This window comes from Notolabrus celidotus, chromosome 15, assembly GCF_009762535.1.
Source record: "Notolabrus celidotus isolate fNotCel1 chromosome 15, fNotCel1.pri, whole genome shotgun sequence".
In the NCBI taxonomy this organism is placed as follows: domain Eukaryota; kingdom Metazoa; phylum Chordata; class Actinopteri; order Labriformes; family Labridae; genus Notolabrus; species Notolabrus celidotus.
In genome coordinates this window covers 24,029,140-24,040,073 of record NC_048286.1, presented here as the reverse complement: position 1 = coordinate 24,040,073, position 10,934 = coordinate 24,029,140, and the positions used below count along the sequence as shown (strand labels likewise).

The 10,934-nt window shown below is 39.1% G+C and overlaps 1 protein-coding gene across 1 annotated transcript; it reads right to left on the bottom strand.

Annotated features, from left to right (window-relative positions):
- Positions 1-7,453: 7,453 nt before the first annotated feature.
- LOC117826677 (neuromedin-U receptor 1-like) lies at positions 7,454-10,727 on the bottom strand. The gene is made up of 3 exons (XM_034702931.1): positions 10,040-10,727; positions 9,605-9,838; positions 7,454-8,635 (listed from the first exon to the last, which is right to left on the bottom strand). The coding sequence occupies exons 1-3, from the start codon at positions 10,725-10,727 to the stop codon at positions 8,334-8,336; spliced, it is 1,224 nt and encodes a 407-aa protein (XP_034558822.1). The 3' UTR covers positions 7,454-8,333.
- Between the last annotated feature and the right edge of the window lie 207 nt (positions 10,728-10,934).

Genomic DNA, 10,934 nt, shown 5'->3' with positions numbered 1-10,934 from the left:
CTTTTTTTCTGTGCACAAATTAACAAATCTTGTTTGCAATGAATGGCCCACATGTGTGGGAGTATTTCATAGTATTGTATCCCAAAAAAATACTGATCCTGATAGGAAACTAAAGCTTTTCTAACAAATCTGTTAGGGGTGTACTCAATTATGCTTAGCACTGTATTTATGAAGTTTTGTAGGCATTAATGTAAAATAAGTAAAAAAGTTGTAGCCCACAAAAATGCAACACAGAACCACTTCTGTTGGTCTGGATTACATGGCTCTTATCTAAATTTTACATGTGTTGGTCAGTTTAATCAGAAGCACTATTTTACACATTCCCGCTCTTGTGTTTGTAAAACAAGCTGTAAATCAATTATATAATTGGATGTATGACCCTTTACTTAACATGTAGCATCTCTACCATCTGTTAACTGTTATAAAGTGTTCAACCATAAAGCAGATGAGAAACTGTGTTTAAAGTAGAGGGAATATTAGCCTTGTAAAAATGTAAGGTCTGAGCAGCTTTGAGTCTGAACATTTTAAATGTCTTACAACCAGAAATGTCAGGACTGAATTTGTGAAATGATAATACAGGAGAAAGTATTGTTGTGAGAACATCTTACATTGTACACAGTATGATGTACAGCTCATGATAAAGTCAAGGTTATTTCACCACAGTGATCTGTAGAGTATGGGTCCATCTAGTCATCAATTATCCATCCATCCATCCATCCATCCATCCATCCATCCATCCATCCATCCATCCATCCATCCATCCATCCATCCATCCATCCATCCATCCATCCATCCATCCATCCATCCATCCATCCATCCATCCATCCATCCAGGCATCAATTATCCATCAATCCTTTCATCCATCCACTCTTCCATTGGCTGGAGCTTACCCAAGCAGTCCTTTGGGGTGAGGCAGGGCTCACACTGGACAGGTTGCCAGCCTATCACAAGGCTAACACTGTATACATAGACATCCAGGCACACTCACAGTTTGGGTCAAAAGTGACCAATCAAAGGAACAAGCATGTCTAGACTGAGGGAAGTCCACACATGCAAGAGGAGAACCCAGCCACTTCCCTTCATCTTTGCCAGCTGAGTTCAAGTTAACGTTTAGACGTAAACATTCTATTATTAATGACAGTTTGGATTTATATATTCTTGATTTACTTATTTTTACTTCATTACATAGAACCTTTATTACCTAATATTTACTTAATATTTTTTTGTTATTTAATGATTAATAAATGTTATCATTAATAAATGTAACATTTTTTGGGTGTGTTCTTTAAAAGAGGAGAAAAAGGCCACTGACGTCAGAATAATATGCTGTTCTGTTTAATCTTTACTCGGAAGAGCTTTTTCCCTGTTGGAAACAAGTGCTAAATTGAATTTTAAAGTAGTTAATACTGCTACAAAGGAATATGACTGTCTTTTAATGACGTCAATGTTCTCAGGGAGTGAGGAATCATAACTGAGAACAAATTACTATCAAGATGAACATGAAATGAAATAAGTCAATACCATTATGGACACAAGCATAGAAAAAAGCTTGAAAGTAAAAGTCAAGTGCCTCTGTGAGATGTAAACTATGAAGCGCGTTATTTCAGCGTGAACCGTCAACAAATTACTGAAAAAAAAAATGAATGAGAGAAACTATTAAAACAGTATCACTGGCTCTTTTCTGCAGGAGCCGGGTTACACCACTCTTGCATATGTGTTTTGTTTTTCATACACAGGAGGTAATTAAGAACAGAAACCAATTCCTACTAAAACCTAATGAAGTGCACACCCAGTAGAAGGGATTCAAAAGAAAAAAATCTCTTTAGGCGGACATGAACTCAACACAAATCCTCAAATTATAATAAGGAACTTTCAATGCTTAAGAGTTTTTCTGTCTCTGTGTTCATTTCAGGGGGAAAGCAAATGTATAGGTCTCCTGGGAGATTCATTTGTGTAAATTAGCTGAACACGTAAGTATTCTTAGAGACAGTAACAGTGCTTTAGTGTGATGTATTGTACTACAATTTACTGGTATCAGGTTGTAAGTGTTTTAAGTTGTTAAAAAGGGCAAAGACCCCGGTGAATCAAGGCAGATAGGAAAATATATATTTAGGACATTTTCAACAAAATGTATGTATTGATGCGCTACAGAGACCTCTGGAGTCACTTCTACTTCCCATTAAATGATAAACCAGAGGGAGAACCACCAACTTAAGGTTATTGTCAACATTAATAAATACAGGTCTACATGCCAGTCTTGTCAGTGGAGACAAAAAATGTTTATTAATATGCTCACCCTGGACCAATGGCTCATTATTATGACCCAGCCAGGTGTCAAAGAGATTGTGAACAGGCCAGGGTTCAGAGGAATACCAGCAGCCACAGGAGAGAAACTGAGTTATGGTGCAATGAGAACTGGTGTAGAACTCTAAAGGGGTGTTGTGGTAAGTGAGCTGCTTTAGCTGGCCATATTTATGGGGCGCTGTTTGTAAAGTTGTGCACACTGAAAATAACAGCAACATTTCACCACATTTAGCTCCAAAACATCAAAACACTGTAGAGTGAATTTTTTTATCACATTTAGAGGAATATTTGTGATCTTCTTCACATTTAATTTTGTTGTGAAAAATATATTAAGTTAAAATCATTGTTAAATCCAAATGCTAAATATAAATCTAAATGTTAAATCTAAATCTAAATGTTAAGTGTTATATCTAAATGTTAAATGTTGCTCTGAAATCATAAATATTTAGCTGATATGTGGCAGTGTGAATTTGCATATCAGCTAAATATTTAGGATCGCAGAGCAACATTTAACATTTAGATTAAACATTTAGATTTAACTTGTAAAATTACATTTAGATTTCATATTTATATTTATATTTATATTTAACATTTAGATTTATCGTTGAGTCTTTAGATTTATCGTTGAACATTTATATTTTACATTTATATTTTACATTTATATTTATATTTAATATTTATATTTAACATTTAGATTTATCGTTGAACATTTAGATTTATCATTGAATATTTAGATTTAACTAAATTTAACTTAATATATTTCTCACAACAAAATTAAATGTGCAGAAGATCACAAATATTCCTCTAAATGTGATAAGAAAGTGACTTTTACAAATTCACTCTACATTGTTATGATGTTTTGGAGCTAAATGTGGAGAAATGTTGCTGATATTTTCAGTGTGCACAACTTTAGAAACGGCACTCCATACATATTTAACACTGCATTCACATCAGAGTTTACAATAACTCAGAGAAGATATGGATGGTGCATAAAGAATAAGAGCACATACAATGGGGACCTATCTGTATGTTTGTCATATTTTGCCCCTAATCAATCTGTCCTGTATTTCTGGATCCATCCCTCTCTACATCATATAATACGTGTCTATGTCTCCACATGCTTTGATAGACGCGATCAGGGCAGGAGATGAGATTTGAGTAGTTCATTAGAATTTAGAATAATAATTCATCATGGTTAGGATAAAGAAAGTTAATAACCTAGACCAATTTGTCTTCTTTCACAGTCAACAGGGACTCCGGTCTGCAGTGTGCTTCCTATATTTCACTGATGAACCACAGCGCTGTAGAGAAACATCAGGCTTCATAATCAAGCTTTTATATCCTCCTCCGTGCAGCTCATGCCCATGATCACAGCAGCTCTCTCTAAGTGCTATGCGTCTACATCACAGATTTTTTTTCCAGGTGGGATTTCAAGTTTTTTATTTAATGTCTATTTCAGTTAATGAGCCCCCACATTTATCTGCATACAGAGCAGGAACGTGAGATCCAATCACAAGTGTTCACTGGAGATGAATTTGGAGATGGATGATGATGCAAAGTGTGCTTGTACTCAGTGCTGTCCAATTCAATCAAACCACCCCGGACCCACACAGTGCGAGGGGGAATGATAAAGTAGGGAAAGAGAGGGTTGCCTGGTAGTTGTTTGATGTGTATGTGTGGAAATTTTGGCCGATGCAGCCTCCTAGTACAGCATCAATGTTGTAAAATATGTAACCTGCAAATCGCTCTTAAAATCTGTATCAGACTGTTTCCCCTTGCATGTTGATTTAAATGAAGAATAAATCAGTGATTGATTTTAAGGGTGGATGAAAGCAGCATGACGCAAAGTCAATTTAGGAACAGGAATTGAGATTTCAAACATACATCAATTACCTAAAGCAAACAAGATTGTGTTGATGAAATCCATAGAGCAGTAAACCGCGTACAGTAAGGATTACCTGACAAGGAAGCCCATCTTTGGTCTTTTTCTTCTGCCACAACTGTAAACAGATTTTCTGCCATGTTTTATGTTCACTAAAGTATTGTTTTATCCAACGCTGAAACAATATGTCAACTGGAATACCAATGCTTCACTTTAAAAACATCACGTCAACACTGAGTCAAGGGTCTGTTACTGTTACTCATCAAGATTTTTTTTATTTTTGTAGAGGGCACAACTGTTTGCTCTTCTGCTTAAATAACCAGGAAAAAAGAGAGAAACAGACCTTCTGATCTTAAAGTGGTCGAAGACTCCACATCCCTTCTTGGGGAATTATTACACAGGAACATTTTACCCCAGGAACACTGACTTTGTGTACATATCAGTAGAAGAAGAAGAGTAAGGGGGTCAACAAAGTCAGTACACTTAGGGCCTGATCTACTAAGATCCCATATAATGAGCGCTAATTTGCGTGTGCAAACTATAATATTGCATGTTCTATAAGTGGGCGTGTTGCGGGTGATCTACTATGGCTGCGTGCACAAATGATAACAAGTGCAAAATTGGTGAGGACCGCCCTATTTTAATGAGGATTTCGCGTGCGCTACCGGCTGTCACCATGGAGAAGTTTGAGAGAACAGAGTGGCCGTAAACGAAAAATGAAGTTTGAAGCCATGGAGTTGGAGGTCTTGGTGGAGTTTTGAGTTTCGGTTTGAGTTATTGTCGTGTGTCTTATATATTATCACAAATGAACTGTCATCTGAAACCCTGAGGGGTCATAAGAAGGAAGCAGCGTGAGATGGTCCCAGAAACTGTGCATGGTGGCCGGGGAAAAGAAGTCACTACAGGTAAGGTCCGCCTTCCTTTGCCATTGCGCGACAGCCACTTGTTTCTTCCTTTATTATGGCATGGGCAGCCAACGCTTGGATGCCTCAGGCCACAGTTGTGCCAGGGTTGTGTTGCCGGGACAATATTAACACTGTGATTTAAAACAGAGTTTATTGTGGATACACATGTTTTGATTTGCCAAATAAGTCTGTCTAGTCCTTATACTACCCCTGGAAGTTATTATGTTAAACTTTTGGTAGAATAAATTATTGAAGAAGTCAAAAGCACAAGTTGGTTAATGTTTTGCAGTGGAGAAAATCTAAGAGCAACTGAGTTTTTTTTAGCTAACACATCTTCATGTTTTTATCTCCTGTCTTGTGAAGTTAAGTGTAATTTTAAGTATTGTGTTTTGTGAATGATGTTTATTAAAACATCACAGGTTAACACCACAGTTGAGAAAAAGAGAACAAAAAATGTAGCATCAGTGTAGCATACTTTTATTTGCATTCCTTTTCATTTGTCTCAACGTCACAAAGTTCAGCTCATTGCACAACATCAGTGTCAGTTCCTTTTCTAACTTGACATGTTACAGTTCTCTCAATGTCAAACATCACACATTATTCACAATGCAGTGATACACATGTCCTCTTCCACAACGTTCTTGTCTGTGATCATTTGTTATAACCCCCGTCATTGAAACTTGGCTAATGCACTCATTTTGAGGTGAAGAACAGCTGTAGCTCAGTCTGCTGCTGTTACGGAGGTGATCTGGAGGTTAACCAGTGGATTAACTGCCAAAAAGGTCAGAACTGAAAACTACAGTGTTTAAAAAATAGTGGGACAAAAACTTTGAAAACTCTGCTCCAGTGTAGACTAAGGATCATAATGTTTTTTTATTGCATCCAATGCTGGAAAATCAGGAAAATGCTTGATTTTTGCTCGTTAATGGAAGTCAAAATGAAACCCATCACAGCTCTCATTTGGGATAATTTGAGGTTTAATTAAACAACCCTCACATTCTGTTCCCATAATACTGGATAGTCAAACAATATCATTTGAGAGCCACTAATAGTGATCAAACCCCTTCTCATGAATAAATACCATTAATTGGATGATTCAGACCCTCGAACAAGTCAATTTTCAGAGTCGTTTGGTAAACAGTGCATTGCCACTGTAATAGAAGTAGTGGGTGGACTATTGTTCATTAGTGTTGGTGTGGCTCGCTGATTACACTGTCATTATAATGTCATTTGTCTGTATCCACCAATAAGCTCGCCTTCTTTTTCTGTCTTCCCCATGCTCTATGTCACTCATGATTTCATTTCTTCCATGTCAGAGCCACAGTGACATCATCTTTCCACCTCATCACCATCATTTCCACAAGTACAAATTTCCCTAAAGTTGAGATTCTGTCGCTCCTATGAAAGACCTCACCACTCAAAGAGAACTCATAAAATCTCATGAAAACAGGACCAAAGACTCGCCGTACTCCTTCGAAGCCACACTACTAATGAGAAGAATACATCTGCAGGCACATCTTACTGTTCAAAACAAATCATGGAATAATATGTACAATTTCAAGGGCACACACTGAGAAAAACATTCATGTATTCATTATGCAAAAGGGAATACTGCTTCAGGTTCAGTGCATTGATTAAAGAGAGTTAACACATATTCACACGTCCTACATTAACTCTCAGCTCCCGGAATATAAGCGGTTGTTCTCTGTCTCCAGAGTGAACTCTGCTCAAGTTCCTGCTCATGAGCCGTTCAATTCACTGTTCACCAAAGTATGATCACGTTCAATGAAACACAGCACATTCACACAAAACACAGCCTGTGATAAAGATTTAGTTCTTGGTCCAAAAAGCTGCTGACAAAATCATCTAAAATCTCGTACATTACACCCATCCTCACGTCTCTGCACCAACGTCCAGTATGAGGCCATCGTCTTTGTGTATAGAGCATAATATAGTCAAGCTCTGGCTTATAATAATGAGCTCCTGAAGCCATATAATGCATAAGCAGGCCTCTGAGGTCCTCTGATCAGGGTACTGGTTGTTCTTCACACCACACTGGAAACTGAAGGAGACTGTATACCTAAACATTGGCACTGCCACCCATCTGAACTGAGAACTGTATACAGTGGAAGACCCATTTGTTTAAACTTGCTTTTTTTTAATTGGTCTATGTCTGCTTTTATTTATCGTCTTTTTAATCGTTTATTGTGACACACTGTGTGACTTCTGCTCTTGAATGGTGCTAATATAAATAAACTTGACTTACTTACTAAATTGTTGTTCCCTTGACTTATTTTGTTATCTCAAAGTAACAAAACTTGTTTTCTTGAGATAATAGGATCATTTTCCGGGGACCTGGAAAACAAAACAATAGGCTGGTCACTGTGACAGGCCACACCACAACATGACATGCTGCCATTGTCCACACCAATGAGGTCAATTAAATCAATTTCTATTTGTTATGTGCTTTTGTACGACTCTGAGATCTGGAGAAAATAACAGAATTGATGTCATTATCACAAGAAATGGAGTAATTAAAATGTATTGATGCATGTATGCTTATCAAGGCTGCCATACTTCCATACCTTTGACATAGGTCATAATTATCAGTGACACATTCTCATATTTACTCCTCTGCTTTCCTGCAACGACTTTCCCTCTCAAATCCGATTCTTTCACAAACAAATGTGGCTTTTAAACAGGGATGTTGACATTGGTAGCTGTACAGCGGTAAATAGAGGAGCCTGGAAACGTTATAACCCACTTTATACAGTACATATATACACAATAAACATTCAGCTGGTTCAGTCAGGTGTGCTCTGTTTGCCATGCTGAAAACTGTTTTCATTTCATTTGTGTGACAATTTTGTTGTTCATGCTAACATTAACCTCAGAGGTCAACGTCGCTCTGTCACTTCATGATTTTGCTTCTTCTTGTTCTATTGCTTATTTCTACCTTTCCAAAATGGGACTTGAGGCTCTGTGTAGCTTTCTACAATAGGTACAATGGATACAGTAATGTACAACATGCAAGTCTGCCCTTTTTCGCATGTGCATCTTGATCATGCTTGTCACAGAGCCTCTGTCACCTCGCTCTGCTCATTTAGTCATCATTTTCTTACATCACATATCAATGACAGAGAAATATCCTTTAGTTTTGCTCAAGTCCCTTCTATTTGAAGGTTTATCAACTTCAACATACAGTACTTATATATACAGTGTGTAACGTTCTTTGACTTTGCCTAGGTTGATTTCAGACTGGTCATATTCTCACTCAACGTGCTGCGCTGGGTCAGATGCAAGCTGGAGCGTGTTGCCCATCTTTTTGAGCAGCAGGTCATGTGACTGAACATCTCTCTGAACCTGGTAGACATGAGGTTGTAGAGGATGGGGTTGACAGCAGAGCTCAGGTAGAAGAAGACTCCAGAGACGATGTGGATTGGCCCGAAAATATGCCTCTTATCAGAGGGGTCCAGGTAGCTCCACCCCAAGCGCTCTGTGTGGAAGGGAGCCCAGCAGAGTCCAAATACGACCACCAGCACACCTAAACCATGCAGATGGAGAGTTTTGGTCAATACAAGGCAACCGGGCATACTGGTTATAGAATGAAAAAATAATGGACTTTCCCATCGGTTTACAGACTACCTTGAATAAGTCTCAATTTTTTATGGTGAAAGGAGTGAAGGCACTATGGCACTAGTAAAATACCAGGGTAACTACCATGTTTTGAAACAAAATAAAAAGTTTTTAGTGTTAGCATTATAGAGTTGTTTTTATTTGATCATAGGTGTGTATGGAGGAGAAACCACTGACTGTATAACAAATGGACGTAGTATCTGTGACGTCACCCATCTGTTTCTGAAGCACTGTTTTGAAGCCAATCGTTACGGAGCCATATTGGAAATGCTGAACTCAACCTAACTGCTGTCGAGCTAAAGAGGCGGGCTTTGAGCCTCCTCGCCAACAGCTACAGCGTTCCTGCCTGTCAATCAAGTCAGCTGTGCCTCTCAAAATGGAAAACTTGTAATCTTAATATCTTCGAAACTGCAACGTAATGAAAAAATCCCGCTCGTACAGTGTGTGTTGATCTAGAAATGAGCTATTCAGAGTACACTCATTTCTTGTACCAGGCTGTAAACATGCTTATTTTTGCAGTGAAGATCGTCTTTTTTGAATTGGTGTGTATGTGGTTTCCGGTACTTCTGGAGCCAGCCTCAAGTGGACACTCAAGGAACTGCACTTTTTAACACTTCCGTATTGGCTTCAATTCTCACGGCCGGAGGTTGCCGCTTGGGAGAAACTGGGCTACAATACTGGGACTGTGCAAAAACTCATGCAAAGTGCAAGTGCAGTATGTATTATATAATTTGTGCGACATACTGTGCAATTTATTTATTGTTGTGTTTTATTGTCTTTTCATGCTTTAAATACCAGTGATGGAGCTGCACTTAAATTTCATTGTAACATTTTCTTAAAATTACAATATAGGCACTGATTGATTGATGATACCCACATAGCATTTTGGTGACCTGCTTGTTGCGTTTGCTCAGCCTCTGCCTGTGGCATTTGGAAATACTTTCTGGTCTGAAAGTACCCCTAGGATCCACCACAGTCATCACCTTCTCCCTGCGCAGCTGCAGGCCAATGAGCAGGTAGAGGATGCTGATTATCAACATGGGGAGCAGAAAAAAGACCAGCGTAGTAATCAAGATGATTATTCTGTACATCCAGACAGGCTTGACCACTGCTGCGGATAGACAGGTAACAAAGAAGGGTACAACAGAGTTTTAATAAGATCTAAATCCCAGATTAACCATGGGTATTATAGCAACATATCAACCTGCAATGATAGGTATATCAGACGTAGACTATGTTAGCATCGTCGTCTAAGCTAGCATGGCTATAGACTCTTCAAAGCAGTAAAAAGAAAAGAAAAATCTTTACATACTGCACACTGCAGATTGGGGAAACTCTCGCCCAAACAATGGATCCAGCACCTCAATCCCTTGCAGACTGGTGTTAGGTACAGCACAAAGCATGGACAGCACCCACAGAATGAAGATCACCCTCTTCACATGAGTACCTGTAGTCATGTGTTTGACTTTGAGTGGGTGCACCACTGCTATGTAGCGCTCAACGCTAAGTGCTGTGACATTGAGGATTGATGCAAAGCAGACGGTCTCAAACAGGAAGGTTTTGAAGTAGCAGCCTCCTTCCCCCAGCAGGTAGGGGTAGTTCTGCCACATCTCGTAGAGCTCTAGCGGCATACCCAGAAGCAGCACCAGCAGGTCCGACACTGCCAGGCTCAGCAGGTAGTAGTTTGTGGGTGTCTGCATCACCCTGTAGCGTAAAATGACTGTGCAGGTCAGGGCATTTCCCAATACACCCACCAAGAAGATAGTGAGGTAGGTGACACAGACAGGGAGAAAGTCAGGGGACCTCCGTTGCTCCAGCCTGCTGGTCAGGTACTCCTCTTCACTCAAGCACAACAAATCAAGCTCTTCTGCAGTGGAGCTGGCCAAAACCCAGGACATATTCATCCCACATGCCAAAGCAGCCTCAGGGCAGCCAGGGCCACTGAAGAGTTCAGTTGTGGATGAGACAAGGGCTGCTTTGGAGCAGTTCAATTCCAACATGTTGCTGAATAGCAACAAGGTTGATCAGTACAGTGACCTGTGGGGAAAACATATAGGGTTGGAAGTTTAATAATAATTCAAAGATCTGAATATCCAGAAGACCTGGAGTCAGCTCTCATTTTGTCAGTTTCCGACCTGCACTTATACATTTTTTGAAAATTACTGTGTTCATGTTCGGAGGGTTGTAACCCTGAGTCATAATTAGAG

What these genes read in the sequence shown, in the direction of transcription:
- LOC117826677 (XM_034702931.1), bottom strand. Translation starts at nt 10,727, where the DNA reads ATGTTGGAATTGAACTGCTCCAAAGCAGCCCTTGTCTCATCCACAACT. An exon ending in TCCCCAATCTGCAGTGTGCA is followed by an intron (nt 9,839 to 10,039) that starts GTATGTAAAGAT and finishes GTCTATCCGCAG; the next exon opens with CAGTGGTCAAGCCTGTCTGG. An exon ending in GCAGGTCACCAAAATGCTAT is followed by an intron (nt 8,636 to 9,604) that starts GTGGGTATCATC and finishes TGCATGGTTTAG; the next exon opens with GTGTGCTGGTGGTCGTATTT.